Source organism: Stegodyphus dumicola, chromosome 4 (genome assembly GCF_044657685.1).
Source record: "Stegodyphus dumicola isolate Sdum_Otavi_A_Nest chromosome 4, ASM4465768v1".
NCBI lineage: Eukaryota > Metazoa > Arthropoda > Arachnida > Araneae > Eresidae > Stegodyphus > Stegodyphus dumicola.
In genome coordinates this window covers 79,781,474-79,806,591 of record NC_140771.1, presented here as the reverse complement: position 1 = coordinate 79,806,591, position 25,118 = coordinate 79,781,474, and the positions used below count along the sequence as shown (strand labels likewise).

At 29.8% G+C, this 25,118-nt stretch overlaps 1 protein-coding gene across 3 annotated transcripts in view; it reads right to left on the bottom strand.

Moving 5' to 3' along the window:
* Positions 1-3,389: 3,389 nt before the first annotated feature.
* LOC118188307 (glutamine--fructose-6-phosphate aminotransferase [isomerizing] 2-like) overlaps positions 3,390-25,118 on the bottom strand; it is a 54,671-nt gene continuing 32,942 nt past the window's right edge. Inside the window, exons 8-19 of one of the 3 annotated variants that reach the window (XM_035358718.2) lie at positions 21,404-21,483; positions 20,961-20,984; positions 19,679-19,696; positions 18,316-18,457; positions 18,163-18,233; positions 17,942-18,034; positions 11,173-11,366; positions 10,911-11,031; positions 9,528-9,928; positions 7,820-7,972; positions 3,951-4,127; positions 3,390-3,861 (exon numbers count right to left, since the gene is read on the bottom strand). In XM_035358718.2, coding sequence (XP_035214609.1) covers positions 3,817-3,861; positions 3,951-4,127; positions 7,820-7,972; positions 9,528-9,928; positions 10,911-11,031; positions 11,173-11,366; positions 17,942-18,034; positions 18,163-18,233; positions 18,316-18,457; positions 19,679-19,696; positions 20,961-20,984; positions 21,404-21,483 — 1,519 coding nt within the window. In that variant the 3' untranslated portion in view covers positions 3,390-3,816. The remainder of the gene's footprint in view (positions 3,862-3,950; positions 4,128-7,819; positions 7,973-9,527; positions 9,929-10,910; positions 11,032-11,172; positions 11,367-17,941; positions 18,035-18,162; positions 18,234-18,315; positions 18,458-19,678; positions 19,697-20,960; positions 20,985-21,403; positions 21,484-25,118) is intronic. The other 2 variants (XM_035358720.2, XM_035358721.2) reach the window with 2 other exon arrangements.

Sequence of the window (25,118 nt, the reverse complement as noted above, 5' to 3'; positions counted from 1 at the left end):
AATAAATAACCAGTAAAACTTACCAAATTTAATAAATACATATATATTGTACAGATTAAATAATTTTCTGAATAACTGCAAAATTCAAATAACCTAGCACCCAGTTCTCATTCTTCAATTTGGCAACAATTCTGCTGTTAAAACAGTTACAAGGTATTTCTCCCGCCTTCCTAGAGTGCCTTCATGGTGTAGTGGTTCTGCACGCTAGGCCGGTATTAAAGAGGTCTATGGTTCGATTCCCGGCGAAGGCGTTTGTTCATTTTTCGTCTTGCCTGTTTCCAAAAAGTACAAGGGTTTGGATGATGACTCTCCACACCCAGGATTTGGTGATTGGGTACCCTAAAAACCCCAGTTGCCCTTTAAAAGGGGGAGTATGTAAGGTATTTCTCCCACCTTCCTACATGGTGTAGTGGTTCTGCATGTTGGTGCGGTATTCCAGAGATTTGTGGTTCGATTCCCAGTTTTTTCATTTTATTCAAGGCGTTTGTTCATTTTTCATCTTGTCCGTTTCCAAAAAGTACCTAATGTCTCTACACAGTGGCATGTAAAAGTGAGTTATTAATTAATAAAAAGGATTTAGAAAACTATTTCAACAGTTGATTACGAAAAATTAAACTTAAAAATCTTTAAACATTATGTCCTCAAATTTAGAAAAGGAAACACTCGTGACAATGATTTCACAGTTTATAGCATTACAAATACTGAACACCAGGTCTGAGTTAATCTCATGAGATGTAAATATCAAGGACAAACTACTAAATTAACAAATTTAGTATATAATTCAACTTTCAAAACATTTTTCTTCTGTATAATGAAAAATAAATAGCATTCACAAAATGCCTTGATGTTTTAATAGTCTTTAAAGACACTTTTTGTGTTACAACCACTGATATAATATGAATACAAGTAAAAGACTGAAGAATTCTGATTACCACCAAAAGGTTAAACTGGAATATTTATATATTACATCAGAAACACAAAAGTTATTTCTCCCAGGAGAAATAACTTATTTGCTCCAAAGTACTATTGCAATTGTAATGCCCCAAACAAAGTTCCTATTTACTTTATAATGTTCAAAATAATTTCATTACCACTTCTACAATGCACATTCCCAGTATATTAGCTACCAGTCTTATTAATGTATACTATAATCTAGTTTAAATATACAAAATTTGGCATATGAATAAAAAACACATTTTTCTCCTTATTCACACAAGTTTGGTATGACATACATAACCTCCATATATCATCTAGGGAAATCTATAAACACAATGCTTTTCTTTTAAAGCCAAACTGCATACTTTCAATACCATGATGGTGCATTTTAGCTCCTTTCTAATGCCTTTGGCTCAATAGTTGATGAAACAAAAGTAAGAAGCACTAATTTCACAACAAAGTATCCCCAAAACCCATTGTGGGAAAATACATCCTGAATTATTTTTTCCTTTTCATAAATACATTTTTGTAAGTTTCCACAATTTGTCACATCCATAAGTTTTAGCTTCAGAATGAGATAAGAGATTGATAAATACATATTCCTATCAAACACTGATTTATCTGAAGCAAGAGCTTTGGTAGCTGATGTTCATTAACTCCCGACAACACAGTAAATGATTGCACAGAAGTAATAAAAGAAATGCATGATTCCTAAAAACACTGTTTATGTTTGGCCAAGGCAGCACAGCCATTTTGGCTTCAAGTTGTATTTGAATTTCACGAGATAGTTATCCGAATGTAATATTTCTCTGTGAAGAACATTTCTTTTTTGAAGAAACATTCTTCCTCTTGACAAATCCCAAGTCATGGAATCTATTGTAGTAAAGAAGAATCCAAACCATCCTCGCACAAAGAAAATACATCTCCCACCCTCCCCAAATCTGTATTGTAATGATGAGTATCTACAGTTTCTTTACTTATTTAAATTTACAGTTAAATTTATAAATTTTATAACAATATTTTGTCCAACAAAATGTAAAAATCTGAAATAAGTTAAAAACTCCCAATTATATAGTTTTTGCAAAAGTGAAACTGGCTTTTATTTTACAAACAAATGAAGCTATTCTCTAGTTCTCTCTGCACCCAACATACGTTTAACAACCAATCAGATTATTTTATAATTTCAATTCAAATAACCTTTTTGATCACATGATTTTTTAATTTCACTTATAGTTACATAAAATTTTACAAGCAGCTATCTAAATTGATAATAGTCCAAAATTTCACATATTTAGACAAAATGCATTTACATATTGCAATATTTTTACTTTCTCATTCCACTCATCGGTCCTCACTTTCTTACATTTTAAATCTTCAGTATGTTAGAGTTTTTCTATTCAGATTTAATCTTCATAATTTAAATCTAGACGAGAATTCTTAAGTCCAAGTAATAAAATGTTCTTGCTTAATCAGAAGTATAAGAAAACGATATTTGGGAAGCATTCACACAATTTACAACTTGAAAAAAACTAAATATCTAATATGCAATGAAAAGTTTAACAAGCTAGTGTTGAAATGCAAAAGAATGTACATGTAGAAAAGTATATTTAACCAGAAACTTATCTGAAACACAGTAACATCTTAATGAAAATAATTGGCAATATTATCAGTCTCCTTAAAAAGGTGGGATAAAAGCTGCTCTGTGACAGATCAGCTGTTAATAAGGGATGACCATGTATAAACTGGAACTGGTTACTTCAAACATTGTTACTTTTTTCTCTGAACAAGTAGTATCTACCCAAAAATTCACTGCTTACAGTGTGACCTGAGAGGAGAAAATGAAGAGAAAATGAAGTTTAATGAAGTTTTTAAAAAGCAATTGCAGAATAATGCGCACTATTCAAGAATAGGTGCGCGTAACAAAAGACCCCCTGCAAAAATTCCAGTGGTGGTGAGGAATTCCTAATCTCATACTCTGCAACTTCCATTACTTAAGCTTGTGAAAGAAATTTCAGAGAAATGATATTTTGATAGGGCAAACAGCAAAGCAGTAAGAGTTAACAAAAATTAGACAGATTCTTTATACTTTATTCTTTATTTATTATATCTTTATTATTTTATATTTCTTTTATTTAAGTATACCTACCTGCCACACTATGATAAATGTTTGAATAAATATCATCATGTATAAAAGTCCTGATAGCACACTTTCATCTAAATAAAATAACTGCCATATGTTTCATATTCTGCTTTTTTCATGCAAATACAGATAACATTTTGACTGATCTTCATAATCTGTGAATAGCTAAAATTATAAACTTTCAGCAACATAAATGATGTTATACACAATAATAAGGTAATATTTTAAAACTGGCGGCACAGATGCAATTATATTCCAGTCATTACACCTGAAAGTTAGTTTAAAATTTGTGATAGAGAAAATTAACACAGGATTAAAAACATAATTTTATTCAATATAAGAAATTCTATACAATTTTTACAACACTTTAATAATTTCAAATGAATCCAAATTTAATTAAGATATTTTCTTTATAAACTGTTAAAAATGAAACAAATTTATACATAATTTATAATTAGAAAATTATACATTATTATTTAAGTGAGATGCAAATCTAAAACCATTCAATTCAATGCTATTAAAATTATCACTAATAAATGACAACTATAAATAAAATTTGTATATAAAAGTTACATACAAAAAATTTAAACTATAAAAATTTAACTTGCATGAATTATCACATCTGAAGAAACCACACAATACAAATCTAAGCAAATGCCAATTTTTACAGTTTAAAAACTATAAAAATAGCCACAAAAACTGTTTCATGGAATGTTATCAATCATTCAACTTTAGACATCTTATTCAACAGTAACAGATTTTGCCAAATTTCGAGGACAATCCACCTACAAGAAGAAAAAAATCTAAATCTCTTACACTTGTTAAAACATAATTTAAAATTTTTTTTTACAAACATTTTCAGAAAACTACTTACATTACATCCTCTCAAAACTGCTATATGATATGAAAGGAGTTGCAAAGGGATAACGGTTAAAATGCCCTGCAAACAATCAACAGTATGAGGAACTTCAAGATATTTAAATGCAAATTTTTGTGTTTCTTCATCTCCTTTGTTGCAAATAATAACAGGTCTTCCACCACGGGCTGTAACCTATGAAAGCAATAATTAAAATAAAAACCAAACTATTTTATAGTGAAAGATGCAATATATGTTAACAATAATAACAAATATTTACACAAAAATTCTCAGATCTACAATAAAACACTCAAAATTTGAGACTGTACTGATTGTCGAAAATTTGAAATTATATGGATGTTAATATTTCTGTAAACTTCAATCAAAAATAAAAAAGACTAAAAAAGCCAGATTAAATTAAAATTTCAAAAAGGATATACATTTTTATAAAGAAATACAAATTAAATTACAGTTTTATATAAAAAGGAATTAATATTTTTATTTGCACATGCAGCCATGTTAACTTTACATAGACAGCTTTTAAACTATGACTTTAAATATGTGCTCTGAAGCAATCTCATTTATGCTTTCTCTTTGTAATACATGAAGATAACATTTATGCAAAGAGTAATAAGTTTTCCACAAATCTAAAAAATAATATACTTTTCTTAAGAGATCATAACCTTTTTTGTATTGCAGTTATAAATATTATATCTTGAAAGCACTAACATTACGATTAGCTAAGGTAGTAATCACGCACTAGCAGCCCCGAAAGCAATTTTAGGAGACCTGTGACATATTATGGTGTTGCAAAGATTTTAGTTTTGTAGAGCAAGTTTATATTTTCATTTCCATTAAAAACATGAATAAAACAGCAGAAAATCTGTAAATGGATTTAATTTACAATCTGATATAAATTTTATTCAAATCTTTGGAGACATATTTTATTAGTACTTTTAAAAAATAGCTCAGTTATGAATTTTTGCCTCAATAATAATTGCTTTCTTTGGGTATACATTTATATGCAAACAACTTTTTTTTCACAGTTGAATAAGGACAGAACCCAAATGACTGGTGAGCATCTACTTCAGTGATAAAGGTAATTTATAGCAATTTCTCTCAAAGGGTACAAACTTTATAACGATCAAAATCTTATCAAGTGTTAAGCTGCAGCAAGAAATAAATAAATACAGATTGTACTTTTATTTATGCCTAAAAAAAGTTCATAAACGAGAGAAAGTAGATTGCCATTATTCTCCAATTTTATCCCTCTTGGAAAATGTTCGAAAACTGAGAAAGTTTTCATAATTTGGTTATTTTTAGTTTAAAGTAATTTATTTAATAATTAAATAAACAGGTTAGAGTTATTTTTAAAAATGCCAGTCTAAGAATTTAATATTTAGCTGTCAATATATTTGAATTACAAAGTGTAATCAATAAAAATTATAATTTCCCCCTTTGCAATACTGTTTGTGTATTTTGGTAAATAGTAAGCAAAACTTTAAAGTTATTTACTATACTTTTTATTTTATTACTCAAATTTTTCATTTTGTTAAAAAAATTCTGGCTCTGTTTTCAAATCATGCATTCAGGCCATAAGCAGTTTAAGTGTTGGACCAGTGACCTAAAGGAATATATAAACTGAAATTTATCCAACAGTAAAATTCCAAGCTCCTTAAATTTCAGGCAAAAACTCTACATATTAATTAAAAATATACACTTAACTAAAACTATTCACTTAAAAAATTTGAAAAAGCTCAGATTTTGATGGAAGCTTCTATGCTCTTTATGAGCTCGCAGTCTACTAGTCTGCTGTTGCCCTAACTCCTGCTAACCCATTTCTTGCCTTTTTTCTTTGTTATTAAGCATAATTTCCTTCGCACTTATGCCATATACAATTCAACAGCAAAATTACAAAAATTGTAAAAGCAACATTTTAGAGTTCCTGGTGAAGTGTCAAGCGTTGGCATACATTTATATATTTTTTCAGCCTTTTTCTCAGTTTAACGCATCAATGTACAGTTCAGCAAAATGGCTTGCAAAACTTTGTTTCTTGTATTAAATTTATTAATTAAATATCAAGTTCTTTGTGGTTACACCACATAAAATTCATGTGGAATAGCAAAAATCACAAAATCTTTAAAAACACCATATCTTTAGAATTTCCGAAATTCAGTAGCATGCTGGAGATTTTAATTCATACAGTGTTTTAAATCTTTGAGTTTCTTAAAAAAATTATTTAAGTTTTACAAAATTCAAGCTTCCAAGTACACACGTTTGAGTGGAGGTCTACATTATTCAAAATTTGATGCCCTGGGTACAGTTTTTTTTTTTTTTTTCCCACAGTACAAGAAACGCACATTTATGCAGATTCATCATTAATTTCTTTAAAAGTAATACAGGGCAATAATATTTCATGGCAACAATTTGAAAAGTGATTCAAACATTTAAAATATGCCGCCAAATCCAAAACTAATAGCCCATTCAGGCTAATTCCTTTTGGCCTAGAAAGATATTTCTATATAAACAAGACTTTGAAATTATATTCCTCAATGGAATACCTTTAACAACATTTTAAATTAAATTATAAACAAGAACTGCAATCTTTCCATTTAAAACTATACATATTATTAAAATTATGATTCCTAAGAAGAGAAATGACATCTTTTTTGAACTTCATAGATTAACTTACAATGGATAAAAAAACTTTAAACTGTGCAAAATACTGCAACCTTTAGATAGCTTCTACATAAAAATTGTTATATTCTTCAATAGAATCCCCTTAACACCATTTTAAATAAAATTAATAAAAAACTTTAAACTGTGCAAAATACTGCAACCTTTAGATAGTCTACATAAAAATTAAGATAACCGAGGCCTAATCTCTGCAGTAGGCAAGTTAATTTGTGTCCCTGGCTTTCACTTTCAGAGGAGTCTAAATTTTTCTGCAATATTTAAAATATGTAACCTTCGTGTATCCTCAGATTTCTATCTTTTAAAAATGACAGAATCGCGAATAAAATATTGAACCATGTGTAACAATATTTTAGAATATCCTTTTAAATTGAACTTTATTATTATTATTTTATTTGACTTAATGGTTAATTTCTGAGAAATAAAGTATAAACAAGAACTGCAATCTTTCCATTTAAAACTATACAGATTATTAAAATTATGATTCCTAAGAAGAGAAATGACATCTTTTTTGAACAACTTCCCAGATTAACTTACAATGGATACATGCTTAATGTAAACTTATCATCAGATAAAAAAATTTCCAATCTGAAAAAGAGACATGTAATTTCTTAATTTTATACTTTGTTCATACATTTCATTACTGAAATGACATGAAAATACATAATTTGGTCATCTCTATAAGTTAAGGTTTTTAGAAAACTAATAAGAATTCAATATTTTTTTCTTCTTTGAAAAACAAAAATCATGATTTAAAATATATAAATTTACATCTTAAACAGTACATACTAAACTGAAATCATGCAAAAAAATTGTATGTTTAAAAACTTCAAACGTAAAAAAATTAAGGTTATTTTTCAACTATTTATCTGAAATGCACTTTACACGAAATACAATTTATGTCAGACATTATGTCAAAATTACAGGAAAAGAAGCTACATAACAGATTTTGTACTTCATCTCCAATTTTGTAAACAGAGCTCTAAAAGTAGTTCTAATTTATTTACTTGAAATACTTTTTAAATCCAATTATGTTGCAAAATTGCATTTTTTAAATGCAAATTTTAATTCTTGATACTAAATGTTATATTAAGATGTTACTAAACATGAACATGAATTATAGTTTAACACTTTTTACTTCCTTTATAAAATTCAGTACATATAAAATATTCTTTACAAGATTTTATTGTTACCTGTTGCAGAGCATTCATGCATTTTGTATAAACTGGATCTTTTGTTACCACCATAATAACAGGCATAGCATCGTCTACTAATGCAAGAGGTCCATGCTTTAATTCCCCAGCCAAGATTCCCTCAGAATGCATGTAAGTCAATTCTTTAATTTTCTGAAATAAAATAATTTAGCATTTATAGAAGCTAAGCATTAGAAAAAGTGAAAATTTACTGTATAATCACAATAAATAATGCTGAATGAAGCTTTCTAATTCTAACTTGTATTTATACATTTGTATCTAAAAAGCCAATATTTTTAATGTAAATGCTTATTCTTTAAACAAAATTAATAAATAATGCACAGCAAAGCAAATATTAAAATCAATGCAGGAAATATACATAAATATGAACTTTTACAAATTCAAATCAAAATGTTAAAATGCTACACAAATTAATATGCTTTAAAGAAAAGCTGATACTTGAGATTTTCAAAATTGTTTACAAACAGCATGATTCAAATCCTAACCATTTAAAATATTGCTAATAATTTATAAATTATTACTGCACTTTTCAATCCTTTTAATAACAGAAAAAGTTTGAACATACTGAAAAGTGAATAAACGATTCAAGAACAAATGCCCAAGATCCACATTCTGATCATATCCTGAATAAGCATAAGGCAGTCATGAAATCACATACTAAATTTTATTAGCCATTTCATTATCACATTTTTATTACCAAACATATAATTTTTATTAGCATTCATTTGATAATATCAGAGTGATATGTAAAGTGTCTCTTAATTTCACAAAAGTACAAACAAGTAAAATCCAACTATCCACGAAGTACACATAAAATGTAACTTCTATATTGAGCAAAATGCTAAAGAACATGCACCAAAACATTACCCCAAAAGGAAAATTCCCATAAAGGTGAAAAGGATTCCCAATTTAAGCTGTCACAGGCAAATAAAAACTCATCTACAGTGAAATGAAGGAAAGGCTATTGAATGAAATTACATCTTTCACAGAACAGATTGAATTTTAGTAACACATTACTGCTAGTTAGAAGTACATTACTGATAGTTTCTTAAAGGAAAAGATGCCTTCATAGAATATTTTCTGGCAGAAACTGACTTGTATTCATGTTATTTATGGGAAGGTCAAATTATGAGTATTAATCAGGCTTATTCATTTTGGGCATTGGCAGACTGTATATTTCACAGAAATAAGAAAAAAATTCCCGTAAAAACACGTAAAACCCTTGCCCGAAATACTGTATTGCATTTTCCACAGCTTAATAGCAAATCTCATGAATAAAAGAACATTAAAAATATTAATGGCATATTGACACACTTATGTATGAAAAAACTGACATGCTTACTTGCATATGTTAAATGTCTTAAACTAATCCATAATAAGTTGTATTCTTCGCAAAATGAATTCTACAATTTTTAAAAATAACTATCATAATATAAATCAATTAAATATTCTAGGCTACATAAAGCTAGAAAAGGATTCATTATTTAAGATGTTTGTATTTTTCTAATGTATTTGGCCACTGAATAATATTTGATAATAGCTATTGGAAAAATTACTATAAAGATATGGAACAGATTTGGCACAGTAAATTCATCAACATTAAAAAATGAAAATAGAAATAAGAAAAATTAGAAGAAATTAACTTGCAGAAAGCATGAAAATTTAAATACTATACTTCATTACTTACTAAGGCACCTTCGAGACATGTTGCATGGTTATAGCCTCGGCCCATGACGAGAACAGATTTTTGTTGATATAGCTGCTCTGATAATTTTTTCACTTCATTATCTAATTTCAATACTTCTTTAATTTGCTCAGGAAGTGCTTTTAATCCCTTTATGATTTCAGTGCGTCTTGTTAGCATTGAAATGCGATCTTCTGACATCACTAATGCAAACATCACTAGAGATAAAAATTGGCTAGTGTAGGCTTTTGTGCTAGCAACCCCAATTTCTGGACCAGCATTTATATGTATTCCACAATGGGTTTCCCGACAGATACTGCTTCCTACAGTATTTGTAACTCCAACTACTAAGGCACCACGTTGTTTGCAATATCTCAAAGCAATTAACGTATCGGCAGTTTCTCCTGTAAAGATATTGAAATCGTTAAAACACTGCACATGACAGTCATTAGAAAATTATAGATACATCATATAGATTTCAAATAGAATACACAAATTTTTGAAATGGAAAAATTAAAGAAAAAGTTTTCTTCGCTTATTACTTTTAGCTAAAAGTATCACTATTACATTAATAGTATTTTGATATTATAATTCCAGAATATTTTTTTACATAACAGGGGTTTATTAAATTAAAAATCTAAAATCTTTTTAAATTAATGAACATTACTAAACAAATATAAATCAAAGAAACCAAATTTAAAATTTATAAATTGCTTAAAAATTTATATGTAGGACATCTTTATATTTATATAAAGATGTTCTACATATAAATTCTAGGACATCTTTATAAAGATGTTCTACATATAAATTCTAGGACATCTTTATAAAGATGTCCTACATATAAATTTTAAGCAATTTTTTTAAGCATGAGACATATTTATATATATCTCAAGTTAATATATCGTTACATATATGAGCTCTTATATAATTATGAAGTGCTTAAATTACATGAATAGTTAAGGCACTGAAAGTTGTTTTGAGTTTCAAATCATGTGTAGAAAACATTTTGTATATAAAAAGTTTCATCAAATAATGTTTAATTCTTTGATTTATTGAGAAAAATTATAGAATTATATTTATTCAGCATAAGCAATAAAGCTAGAAACAATAAGAGATTTGAATTCTGTTATTAAAAATATCTGAATGACATTTTTCAAAATGGCAGATGTATTGGAAATAATCAGTTTAAGCATACATAAAAAAAAATCGTATTTACAGACAAATATGGAAAAATTCGATAATCAACATTTATTAGATCTTATACCAACATTATATCTAGCACTAGCATTCCATATTCATTAAATAAAGTTTGATAAACAGTTATATGACAAATTCCAGCTAAAGTAATGCACAATAACAAGCAATGTATTTAATACAAAGACATACCAGACTGGGAAATAAAAAAGCAAACATCATCTCTGAAAATTGGGGTGTTACGATCCAGAAAATCACTTGCGAGTTCAACCATAACGGGTAATTCTGTCAGCTCTTCAAGGATTTGTCGTGTCTGAAAAGTAACAAAGATGCTAAATCTCAGCATCAATTAAAATTTTATCTAAGCTTATAAATGAAAAATCTTGCTAAATTTTAAAGTAACAAAGAATTGAATTTTTCATTTAAAAATATTATATGTAATTTAAATACATACTGCGACAGCACTGTGATAGCTTGTACCACAGCCAATAAGTAATAAGCGTCGACATCTTTTTATTTCTGGTAAGAAGTCTTTAATGCCACCCAAGACCACTGTTTCAGCTTCCAAATTAACTCGTCCTCTCATTGTATTTATGACAGATTCTGGCTGCTCAAATATTTCTTTCTGCATGAAAGAACTGTAACTACCTAGTTAAATTGAATTTTGAATGAGATGTCTACAATGCAAAAACAAATTACACATCAATACATAATTTTATTATGCATCCTTCAATTTCAAAAACTTTAATGCAACATAATCTATTAAGAGTGATTTGATATCTATTAGTTCTCAGATTTTAAGTTTATAGATTAAAGCACACAAACCTAACTATTAAAAAGATAACACAACTGAAGTTTATAGATGCATACATTTTTTTAACCAAAAATATATTTATATAACAACTATTTTTTTTTTAATTTATAAAAAACTTAAAAAGTAATTTGCAGAAAGTTTACAAAATTTTTCAACTTGCTGTTTTTTCTTTTAATTATTTTATTACACATTTTAAAAATGATATTTTCAGGGAACTCTCCATTAGCAACTCTTACTAGGTTGCCCATATAAAGTCTATAGTCTGCCAACAATTAAGGGGCAAAAGTCTTATTTCAAAGCAGGCAAAAATTTGCTTGGCATGACTTTTGCTAAGCAGCTTGGCAGCTGTTCTATGATTTTGTATATTAAGAATTGTGGAAAACTTTCTAGAACAAGAAGTCTTAAAATATGATTTGCTGACTACTAAGGGTTTGAGAATAGAGGTCTGCAAGTGATTTTTCAAACCAAAGCTTTTTTGTAACCAAATGGCACAGATACTTGACCAATCAAGCATTCCTTGAAAATAGCCAAACTTGCTGGTCTTTTATCTATTTTATTACTGAGAACATTGCCTAGATGTACTATATGAAGTTGACTGAAGTTACATCTGCAAGAGGAGCATTATAATTACAAAGAAACACAAATTAGACAATTACAAACATCTATATCTTCAGGATTTGAACCTGGACCCACCATGAGCAATTCAGTAATTATGTAAACATTAATTTTCCTTGAAGTTATTTTTCATGGTTTGGAAACACCGTTTAGGGTTTAGTTTAGAGTTCATTTTTAGAATTAAAAAATGCAGAAATGTGCTATGTTTTTGTACTGAAGTGAATTGCCTCTTATTTTAAATAGATTCCTTTTTCACTTTTTAACCAACTTAATGAATGAAATCTTGCAACATTGATGATATGGCAGCTGGCTCCTTTAAACACCATATCTCACAAACTACCTAAAGCAGCAACTAAAGTTTGATCCAATTTTGATTTCATTTTGATAAATTTCTCTGTGAAGAAATACCTTGAATTGTTCAGAAAAAGATCAGTTTGCAAAATCATAATGGGATGATACCATGAAACCTGTTTTCCAGCAGAATAATCTTTAGAGATATGCTTATGTTCGATAAAAAGTCAGTCAGAAAAATGTATACATACTCTAATGAAAAAATTCTTTACCGCATGTTAATACCAAACTTAAATATAGGTTAATACAATTATAATTTAATCATTAACTTAATTATAGGTTAATATAATCATACATATTCATATGTTAGGTTTAATACAAGGTCCCTGCACCTACAGTTACTTAAAAGTATTCAATCAGGGTAGTTAGTGGCCATTAGCGGGCCAGTCACAAGCACAATGGCAAGTGTTTGCTTGAAGAAACTTGGTCAATGCATCTGCAGATACTGCTGTACATGCCATTGTAATTTCTTAATAACCTCTAGCATAACCAATTTTCTGCACTGCACAATGTAATTCAAGGCCATTCTGATTAATTGCCATGTCATAATACTGCAAGTACTGATATGTGTTAGGTAAACACCATTGTACCATAGTTGTATCTCTCAAATAAACTAGACCTGTTCTGGGCTAAATATTTATCTTTATATACAACTATGTACAGATTTCAATTTAGAAATACTTTAACCCTGCAATGGAGAAGCTGGCGTACAGAGTACGCCAATGCCATCTTTTGGGCTGTAGTTTTTAGACAATCCCTTCCTGAGCTTCCTCCCTTCCTCTACCCTCCTAGAAACATTCCATAAGTGCAATGCATCTAGTATTTCTGGTCAGTCTGGAGTTCGCCTTCCTTCCGAAAGCAGTAATTGTGAACATGCCGCGAAGGCGAACGCAGTACGCTGCTCCTCCAAGTATGTACAGAAAGAATATTGTACCTCCTGAGCATTATTTGAGTGTTTTAGAAGACGTCTTGGTTGATGAAGACTCCGACAATTTAGATAATGCATCTGATGTCGATGAAACGGAAGTCATCGAACATTTGGCCTTTTTAGGAATTTTTTTCTTATTAGGGTGCAAAAAAAATGTCAAAACTCAATTCGGAGGAAGCATGGGCAAAAAATGGTACTGGAATTGAAATTTTGCAAGGGGTCATGGGTCTCAAGCGATTCAGAAACCTGCGTGCTGCTATTAGATTCGACGATAAAGGCATAAGGTATGTGCGAAGAAAAACTGATAAGCTTGCTGCACTAAGAGAATTTTTTTAATCTTTCAATCAGAACTGTCAAAACGTTCATACACCAGGTGACGAACTCACAATCGACGAGAAGTTGGAACTCTTTCGCGTGAGATGCTCCTTTATTCAATTCATCCCCAACAAGCCCGCAAAGTACGGTCTGAAAATTTTTGCAGTTGTTGACTTCCAAAAGTTTTATACATTGAAGCTTGAAATTTATTGTGGCAATCAACCCCCAGGACCTTACGAGGCTTCTAATTCAAGTACTGATGTTGTCAAAAGGTTAATTGGTGTATACGAAGGTTTCAACCGTAACCTGACGACCAATAATTGGTATACAAGCTGCCCGCTAGCTCAATATTCTTCTTACCAAAGGTATACCACTTGTGGGCACACTGAAAAAATAAAAAGGAAATTCCAAATGAATTCCAGCCATCAAAAACAAGAGAAATCAGCTCACTGTTTGGTTTTCAAAAGGATATGACAATTGCTTCATAAGCAACAAAAAAAAAAAAAAAAATAAGTAATACTGCTCAGTACTTTACACGATGACAAAATTGACCAGGAAACTAATAAATCTCACATAATCCTGGATTATAAGAAATGTAAAGGTGCAGTTGACACTGTAGACCAACTCTGTAACAATTTCACTATCGCCTGAAAAACCAAGAAGTGGGCAATGGCAACATTTTTTGCACTGCTAAACGTAGCGGGCATAAATTCGCAAATGCTCTTGAACTTTGCCAAGCCTGAAGCAACCATCAAGTTTATAAGATATTTTCTGAAAAATCTAGCTACATCTTTGATGAAACCACATCTTCAGAATCATCTGAAAATGCCATTTCTCCTGTCACATTCCAAAGCTATTATTAGGTTATTAAGGCTGGCAACAACAGAAGTGGACAAGATGGCCGAATGGGACGAGGAACCACCTGCAAAAAAGATCAAAGGACGCTGCGCTGAGTGCGGTAGAATGAAGAATAATTACACTACCATAAAATGTTCTGAGTGTTCTAAGTTTACCTGCAAAAATCATCTGGGCAAGACAGTACAACTTTGCAAACTCTGCTGCAATGAACAGGGACAATATGAAGAGGATTAAAGTAGCAAAAGGTTTTTCATTTGCGAAATTTATTACTTACCGAACTTTTCTTTACGGGATATTTATAATTTGTAAATTTGATTTATGATCTTATTTTCATACAGAAAATAATACAGAATACTATATAACTAAATTACATTTCCAGTGCATTTCATTTTTTGAATTAATTAAAAATTCGTAATTTCCATCTTTACTGTTTTTTTTTCTGTTATTTGATTCTCTTATACCATTTTTACTATGATGAATCACCTTATTAATGCCACGTATAAGATTAAATAGTTTCAAACACGAAGCAGAGGCTCGAAAAACGACCTGGCATACTTCATACGCCGCCCCTCTAAAATCGTACCATATGCCAGCCCCTCCAGCTAAAGGTTAAAATAGATTTTCACTTCAGTAGAGCGCGCAAGCCAGCGTCCACTCTTTTCTCTTTCACATCTCAATCTCCTTACTCCCACCTGCGACCAGGGGGGAAAGTACACTCCCCTCTTCCGGCCGAGGCAAGCAGAGGGTTCTCTGTCCCATCTTTTAGGGCAGGTGACCTAGTGGTCTTCAGAGAAGAGAAACGTTACAGCATACTACATATTGTAAAGATAATTCAACTTTGAAATCGATATATAGATACTATCTGTTTAAGTGCATTCACAAACTAGATTTATACATATAGGTAACCCTACAAAGAATGTGATTAATTGGTTCCATGTTATTTGAAAAAGGATTCCATTTCAAGTGTGAACATTTTTTTTAAAAAATTCTTTTTGGTAAACGCATCTAAGAAATCTTGTACTGCATAACTCAAATTAATTTTAATTAGGTTTGAAAAATAATTTTAATTTTTATCAAAATAAAAGAACAATTTTACAATGCATCATGCTTTTTAATTAAAATTATACATTGCCAAGCCATCTAGTCCTCATCAATGGAGTCACGTAGAAATGTTGAGATTCTCGTATATTTGCTTACAAGAGGCAGAATATCCATGTTGCTAGGTTAGTCTTCATCTGAATATCTAGCAGTAGTACATGATTGTTCATTCCTGTGTTGCAGTTTCTCCAAATAATTTTCATATGGCTTAATACAGTTTAAATTGTACTGCAAATGTTTTCCGTGCCTCGCAAGGATCTCTTTTTGTTAAGAACATCTCTGATTTGTTTGCCAAATGTAATGCATATTGTACATCAGCAGAAAAATTCTAGTTAGATATATTTTCATAATTTTTTTTTTAGCCTCTTTAGTTACTGAATTTCAATTAGATCCTTCAAAAAGCCTTACAAGATCATCCAATGTTTTTTCTAAAAATAGTTAATCTTTAGCAGACGTATCATCAAACCCTGTACCACATATTGAACATGCAACATTAATTATCTGATTATATTTGGTGTGCTTACATGTGTTAGCTTCCTTCAGCAGTTAAATTAATCACTCATAAAACGATTGTAAAAGACTAACATTTATTTAAAGATAAACCGCACTCATTATTTAATAACATACGCGTAACGTATTCCTAAACATACACAACATAACAGACGTTCTTATTGCATCGTACCAATATACATATCCCGCGTACATCATCTCAATGAATATTTTAAAATTATAAATAGAACGACATCCAGAAATTAGCTGTTGCCATTTTCTCAATAGATATTTTGTCTAATAATAATTTACAACCGTGCTTACACATGAAATATTAGAGTCTTCATAAGCCATATTCAGTACAAGGGCTTTCCAACTTGCATTCACTGTGGAAGCTTTAAGATCACTTATAGATGAAGATACAGTGTTAATACATTCCACGATTAAATTTTTTTTTCCAAACTTGGGTAACTTTTTTTCCGCAGCTTTATTATCCAAATTAAACTGAAAAGATATTCATATGTAATATGCCTTAAATGTTGATATTACACCTTGGCTGGATTAGTGATATTATATTTAGTGAGAAATATATTTTCAAATTTTGATGTTCCAACTTCTTCAGATGTGAAGCAGCATTCACTAATAACAGTAATATTTTGAAAATCAAATTTTTCTTTTTTAAAAATCTTTCTACAATAGTCACAAAACAGTTGCTAAACAAATCTGCAAACATAGATGAAGTCATCCAAGCTCTATTGTGTTGCCAATAAATTGCTAGCAACTCTAAGTTTTTCAACAAGTGAGGATTCATCGATTTGTTTATAAGCAATGAATCCTCACTTAGGATTCTCACAATCCTCTATTTAGATAACAATCTCCTGATACATTACTGCATAAGAAAACAACCTCATGAAAAAAAGAGTCGATGTTTGAATGGCTAGAATTACTCTAAACTTGTGTTTGAAAACATGTAATTTGGGAGCAGGGGTCATCTGTGTTCTTTATGGGTTACCTGCATATATTTCAATCACAAAACCAGGCATTACATCTAAAATAATATCATCTCCAAGAAAGCAGTATTTTTCATAAAAATGTAATTACAACTTTATTAGCGAAGCTATGTTTTGCAAAATTTATACTTAAGACTAGAGACTAACAATTTGCATACTGAAACAGAAATAGCCTTTACATGCAAAAATATTTTCTTGACTTACAATAAGCTGAGAAAGTCTAATGGTTAAGAATAGGACAAAATGAATCTAATGAAAGGAATCCTCAGAATTCAAGAACTGTTGCTCTACAAAATAAAAGACAATAAAAATTGCTTATGAAGATATTAGTTTAATAACCAAATAATTAAAACATTTTAACATCGTTGAAAGTTAGTGCAAACTTTCCAATGTAACATTGAGCATACTTCTTTTAATGAATACAATACTTTAAATATTGTACAATAAATCTAAAATTCTCTTGACTACTTCAGAATAATCTCCAAATGTGACAAAATATTTTTGATAAGCTGAACATACAAGCATATAGAGTAACGTTACAAGGATTTCTTTGTTTTAATAAGGTGCATCTGATTTTCAAACTAGTTAAAAACATAAATTTAAAGAAAGGCAATCATGTATCATTATATATTTCAAGTAATTTATGGAGCCTTTTGAACACCAACAAGTCAGAAAATTTAGTATAATTTTTCAAAAAAATTATAATACCGTTCCAAGTAAAATGATAGAAGCAAAATTTATCTACCTTTCATTATTTCCTGTATGGCCATTTTTAAGGTAATTATTTCCCTAGCAGTAGATTCATCAAGGGCTCTCTTCATGCGATGAATAGTTAAATCTACAGAATTAATGAAATTTTAAAAGTGCATAGTCTTGTAATAAATTTTCTATGCATAATATTCCTATGACCAAAAAAAAAAAAAAAAAAAAAAAAAAAAAAAGATGAGGAGGAGAAAGACAACTTACTTCCATCTTTAACTGCAGCTACATCGTCGTCTTCCAAGAATATGACTCGATTAGTATGCTCGATGACAGCACTGAAAGCATTATAGAATAACAAGTTATAGAATTTAATATCTTAAATCAGTGAAAAGAAAAATATAACGGCCTTGTACTTACCTAGCATCTGAGGCAAAGAAATATTCTACTTCTCTGTCATCACCAGTAGGATGAAATTCTGTAGTTGAATCAGATCGATGGATTCCTTGAGTTTGAGACAATGCACCAGATGGCAAAGGAGATGTTTGATGTACTCTTATATCTTTAGAGAATTATATATATTTGCTGATTAGTACTTACAAATTATAAACTTGAAAATATTTATATGCAGTACTTTATGATTTGCTTTCAGTTCATATAATCTATATTACTTGACGTAACAATTTTTATTTTATTTTACATAATATAAACCAAAGGGTAATAAATTGAATAAAATTCTTTAAAATTTTTAACATTAGAATTGATTTTAAATTAAGGCGCTTTTACAATAGATTCCTATAGTTTTATATAAACAGCAACACTGCTAATTAGTCTCGCAGTTTTAAGATATAACAGCCAATTCATAACATACATTACGTAATTTTTGATAGATTAATCCAAGTATTAATTTAAATTAATCAATTTCTTGAATATTTGAAACTCAAGATTTTGTCTACTACATTAATATATCATTTAACCATTTATTTACTTTGAGCTACTTTAACTCTGCACGAGAAAAACACTGAAAGAAAATTAAATGTTGCAAGAAAATTTATACTGAAATTTTTTACATAAATTAACAAAATTTTAAAGAGTTTATTATTTTACATATATCAATTTCTTGAATATTTTAGACTATATTTTATTTATTACAATTAACATAACATTTAATCTTGTACATTAAGCAACTTTGAACATTAAATGAAAGGAATACTGAAAATTAGTTGCAAGAAATTTATTTACATCAAAAATTCTGAGAACAATACTTACATGTTCCAAAACTGCTAGCATTTAAATTTTTTTCAGAATTTAATATAATTTAGAGCCACAGAAAATCAAATTTACATTTACTGAAAATTAAAATGCACGACAAAATGCCAAAAATTAAATACAAAAAATAAAGGATATCAGTACACAGAAATTTAGTTTAAGAAATTTCATGCAAATACATGACAGATTACTTAGACAAAGGAAGTTGACATTTAAGAAGTTATTTACTAAATTTGACAGGAAATTAAACACACAACTAAAAAGTAGAAATTTAACATAAGAAAATGCAATGAAATATTGCTTCAGATTAATAATCCTTACAAAAATAAATGAATTAAATACAGTCACAGGCCCAGCATTTCAGAATTACTCTTTATGATGCAATTCTAATTAATATATAATCTTCCCTACCATCTTTCAGCCAGAGCTATTAAGCCATTTTTGCTCTATAAATTTCAAAATATAAGTTCTGATCAATATTTCATTGCAGAAAATAGTAAGAAAAATTTAGTACCTGATCCCTCAGTGTCATCTAGATAGGGATTCAACGAAGGATGTCAACATGCAGGAGAGGGAAAAAGCAAGGGATCGCAATCAGAAACAAAGAATAAGTTCTGATAAAAAAAGCAGTTTCAAACAGAAATAGGTAGAAAACCCTTAAACATCAATATTAAAACAAGATTACTTTAAATCAAACTAAATTCATAAAATAATCTAGAATTTTCTAATCTAGGAACTGATTCAGGCAAATTTATTAGAATTTTCTGAAACTAAGTAGAATTAACACTAATTGGATTTTTAGTATTTTCTAAAATATGACTAGTTATTTGAGCATTAATTGGTTCCCCATCAATACACCACCAATAATACCATCCAAGAGTCTGCTTTTCTGTAAGCAAAACGCACTACAGTTAACCTGCCTTTCAAGGAAAAACTTTACAGAGATCTTTAATGAAAACTGGCTCATTAACTTTACTCATGAGAAAAACTACAGATTCTCCCTGGAGCACTTCTGATAAAATACTTATTTTTTACTGCCTACATGTGAATAGATATGACATTCTATTTCAAAATCAGTTTCAGATCAATTACAGCAACAGCTCATCTACATAGCAATTTGTTGGTCACTCTCTTCATGAGAAATGTTTGATATATTGTTCTTTGCCGTGTTAATATTTACTGTATTTTACATCACTAACTAAATTCACTCAGAAGCAAAGATGAAATAATCTATTATTTTTAGTCTCATGCAATGAAACTGCACATGATAGTTGATGTGTAGTGGTAATGTAATATTAACTGCCAAACAAAGTGTTAAAAATAAGAACTAGAAATTGGTAAAAGAAGTCAATCACTTTTTTTATTTAATAGAGATTATGCGGAAGAAATAATTTGTAAAGAATAACAATCCGATACAACTGCTAAAAATACATTAGATTTAAACCTGTTTAATCAATCTGCCGACTCTGAAAATATATTTTGAACTGCCAATGTATTGTCGGGGGTATATAGACAAATGACAAATACCTAAACACTGAATTATCACCAATATATTTTTGAAGAATTAAAAATCTAACGACTTAATTCTAGAAACTAAAAATGTTTTACACTTAGGTTAATATATATATAGATATATCCTCTAGTCGAAGATTTATATTTTGAATTTAAATTATTAAAGACTTATCAGATAAAAATTAATAAAATAGTTAATCAATAAATAGCTTTATATAAATACAATTAAAAACAAATTAAATTAAACTTCAGAGACAGAGGGTATTTTAGAAAAGCATTTATACCTTGCTTGTTCTGTTTTTCCAAATCTGATGTTTCATATGAAGGTGTAGGGAAAGGCATGCATGGAAATAAAGATCACATTCACAATTAGAAATGCAAAGAATCAGTTGATAGGATATAAGAAAACTCAGATTTTATGTAAGATTTCAATATGCACATGAAGCGAAAGGTGCTTATGAAATTACGAATGTTTAGAATAGATCCTAATCAAAGTACACATGTCATACACAGTTTAATGAAATGTTCATAAAATACAATCAGTATTCATGCTACAAGCAATAATGCAAATACTCTAATGTTTTATACTTTCAAAAAGAGACCAACAACAAAAACATTATGTTCATAAAATATCAGCCTACCATACTGTGCAAATATGCAAGTTATTAGCTAAGCATTATATAAATTATACTTATATTTAATATTTTTATTAGCTAAAAATCCATACCCTTACTATACAGAACTGGGATATAATCTGTGGCCAATGATGCTTTGCTTTTAATTCCAACAAGTAATGGACTGCCACGCCTAAAAAATTTTTATATTAAAATTTAATGTAAATAAAAGTACAGTTATGTAAGTAATTAATTTCATTAACATATTAAAAAAAATTTCAAACCTTAAATGGTTAGTCTAGATTTTAAGGTACACTTTGGATTATCACAAAGTTGTTTCATTTATGGTAACCTGAGTAGTTGAATATTATGGAAATGGTGTTATGACACGATTTGTTGCAATGCACGATAGCGGTGATTTTGACCTGACAGGAAAATATTTATAAGGACTTACTTAGGTACTAATGATGTTGGTTAGGAAGTATGTTGCTTATTTTGTGCTTTACACTGTAAAATGCCTAATGGTGATATGATTAACCTGAAGTTTCTCTACACTCTGGAACAACTGAAAAGAAAACTGGCGTTAACTGAAGATTTAAATGTCTTAGTTCACCTCTCAGTAAATTACACAGTGAGATTTAAGGATTTCAAAATTGGAGCTCATATCAACACTATGGAAGGTGTATGCGAGATGTAACAAAAAGGGATTTTTGAAAGAAATGCTATCGACAGTCCGGAGGTCATTTTTACTTTTGTGGATTAATGTGACAATGGCAGTGTACTGATTTTAGTTAATACAATTTTAAATACTTTTTGGATGCTGTTAAGGAATTTTGTGTGTCACACATATCGAAGAAACAAATTTTTAAATAAGGTAAGTCAATATTTCCTTTTTGTACTTCACAGATTAGATTATGTGTATTTCCATTCTTACATTACTTCCTTGTTTGATTTTAAATGCAGTTTATTGAAATTATATATTTGTTTTAATTATGTTTCATTGCATTATGTTTTGGATGCCATTTTACTGGGGACGGTGTTCGGCATAAACAGGAATGGCATTAAAAAAATCGCCAATTTCTGCCAAGAGGTACCTTGAAAAATAATTTAACCCTTTAAATGACAGAAAAATATTTCATATGCTTTCTTTTTATATAAAAGAATAAAATACAATATAAATATCAAAAATGACAAGCTAAATAAAATGAAGCACAAATAAATATGCATAAATTTGGAAATCAGTGCTGAAACAAATGTAATTTATGACAAATATATAAAATAAAAATATTCTCATTTTAATATCTATTTTAAATTGATTTTCTAAATTTATGCTTCATGTTTTTGATTTGGTAGATTTATATTTTTTGCTAATTTAGCACCAATTTGCGGTGTCCGCCGATAACATCGCGGAGAAAACAACGCAAGGCGAAAACGTCGTGCTACAAAACATCGTGGGAGAAAACATCGCAGTTCTAAAACATCGTGGTACAAAATATCGCCGTCGAAAATAAAGCGGTGTTCAAAAACTTCGCAGTGTAAAAACATCGTGATCGAAAATATCGCGGTAAAAAATAAAGTATCGATAAATCATCGCAGGTCGATAACATCGCAGACCTACTTTTTTCAGGCTTTAATAATTGTAAATAGATATTCCCATAATGATTTGTGAGCGCGAGATGGAAAGAAAGATAATTTTTTACTTTCATATTTTTTATTAACTAATAAAATTTTGCTGAAAAAGAAAGAAGGAAGCTTAATACTTAACAAACTGAAGCAGAACAAGAAATAATTTTCATTATAAGAGTATTAGATTCACAAAAGGGAAGAAAATAATCTCATAATTAGCAATTTTTTATAGATAAGATCATGCAGTTACGTAGCTTCCTTTTTCTAAACATTTTTAGATTATACTTTTAATGAAAAATTACCAGTAAAAACTTTATAAAAAATGATTTATTAATGACCTTTGTTAGTAAACTATGTCAGTTTAAAAATCTTTTAAGTGCTATAAGTTGCCTTAATTTTCTACGCTAAAATTTCCTTCTTACTTTTTCAGCAAAAATTTATTAGTTAATAAAAAATATGAAAGTAAAAATTATCCTTCTTTCCATCTTGCGCTCACGAATCATTATGAAAATATCCATTTACAATTATTAAAGCCTGGAAAAAGCACGTCTGCGACGTTATCGTCATGCGATGATTTGTAGATACTTTATTTTTTACAATGATATTTTTAAACTGCGAAATTTTTGAACCGCTTTATTTTGGACGACGATATTTTGTATCACGATTTTTTAGAACTGCGATGTTTTCTCCCACGATGTTTTATATCACGACGTTTTCGCCTTGCGTTGTTTTCTCCGCAACGTTTTTATCCGCGATGTTTTCGGCTGTAACCCCAATTTGCACAACAATATTTATGTATATAATACATACACAAGAGTTTTAATAGGAAAAATGTTCATTAATAAGCAAATGCATGATGCAAATGCATGATGGTATACTAGGTACTAATGCATCAGAAGCATAGAAGTGCCAGAATATTCAGTCAACTGATTAGGTACAATACATATACAAAGATGGGTATCTTTAGGCTTCTTAGATTACATAGCTCTTCCCTCAATTTCTAGACATATGAAAAGTCTTGTTTATAAGCATGTCTGGCTCAAGACTTTTAGAGGACTAAGCGCTTAAAAGATCCTGGTATTCCCCTTTCTCTTCGCTTTCAGTCTTGGTTTAGTTACACCAATACACTCCACAATAAAACTACAATGGAAAGTTTTATGGTATCTCCCTTCTTTAAGTATTTTTGTCATGTCTTCTTACCTTAACACGTTGAGCGTGGCACTGGTCTCTAGGGACCGGCATTGAATGTTCCGTGTGGCCGGCATCGGTCCCTGCAGACCAACAGTGAACTTTCTGTGTGGCTGGCGTCAGTCTCTGGGGACTGGGACTGGAATTTTCATTTAAAGTTAAAAATATAGTTTCAATGAAATGTGATCAAATTTAGTTTTAATGAAATGAAATTGAAACATTCTAAACAAAAATACGGTTTAGCTCGCTGCCGGCTGAACGGAAAGGACAGCAAATTCGGCGCTGCGCTCTACGTGTTAAACATAAACAAATCTTTACTTTGCTTCATGGTTAATCCAGCTCCACAAACTGATTTGCCAAAAGACCGTTACAAGAATTAGCATTGCCGCTGCAGAAATACATGCTGGATATCGTCCCAAGAATATGCATATATTTAAGTTAACCTTTTGTACTTGGGGGCCTTTTTCATGTGGTACACCTGCAATTCGAGACATTTCACGCAGACGTTTTGATGCATTTCTTACCTGTAACTTAAAATCATTACATAAAAATTAATGTATAAAATGCTTTACATTTTATACCTTTAAATCTCATAATTTCTTAAATATTAGTCTAATTTTTCTGTGTGTGATATTTCATGTAACAATTCCGAAGATGCATGCCCAGTTTTTCAGCTTTACGAGACAAGTATTGCAATAATGTCATTGGATGCCTTTTTCCAGGTTCCTTTCTCTGAGAGCAGACTTTGTAATAAATAAGAAAAGATTTTCTTATATGAAATTTTACCTTATTTCCATTTTAAGGAGTATCATTTTACACTTCATAAGATTATACAGAAAGAGTATAGGAACCTGTTTTGAAGAAATTAAATGTAAACAATTATTGCAGCGCATCGAACTTCTGCATTAAACCAAATGATGAGTGAGAGTCCTCTCTCGAGTTGTGGCATCAAATTACATGGTGAATGACAGTCGCCTCTCGAGTGCAAATAGTTAATGGTTGTTCATCTGAATG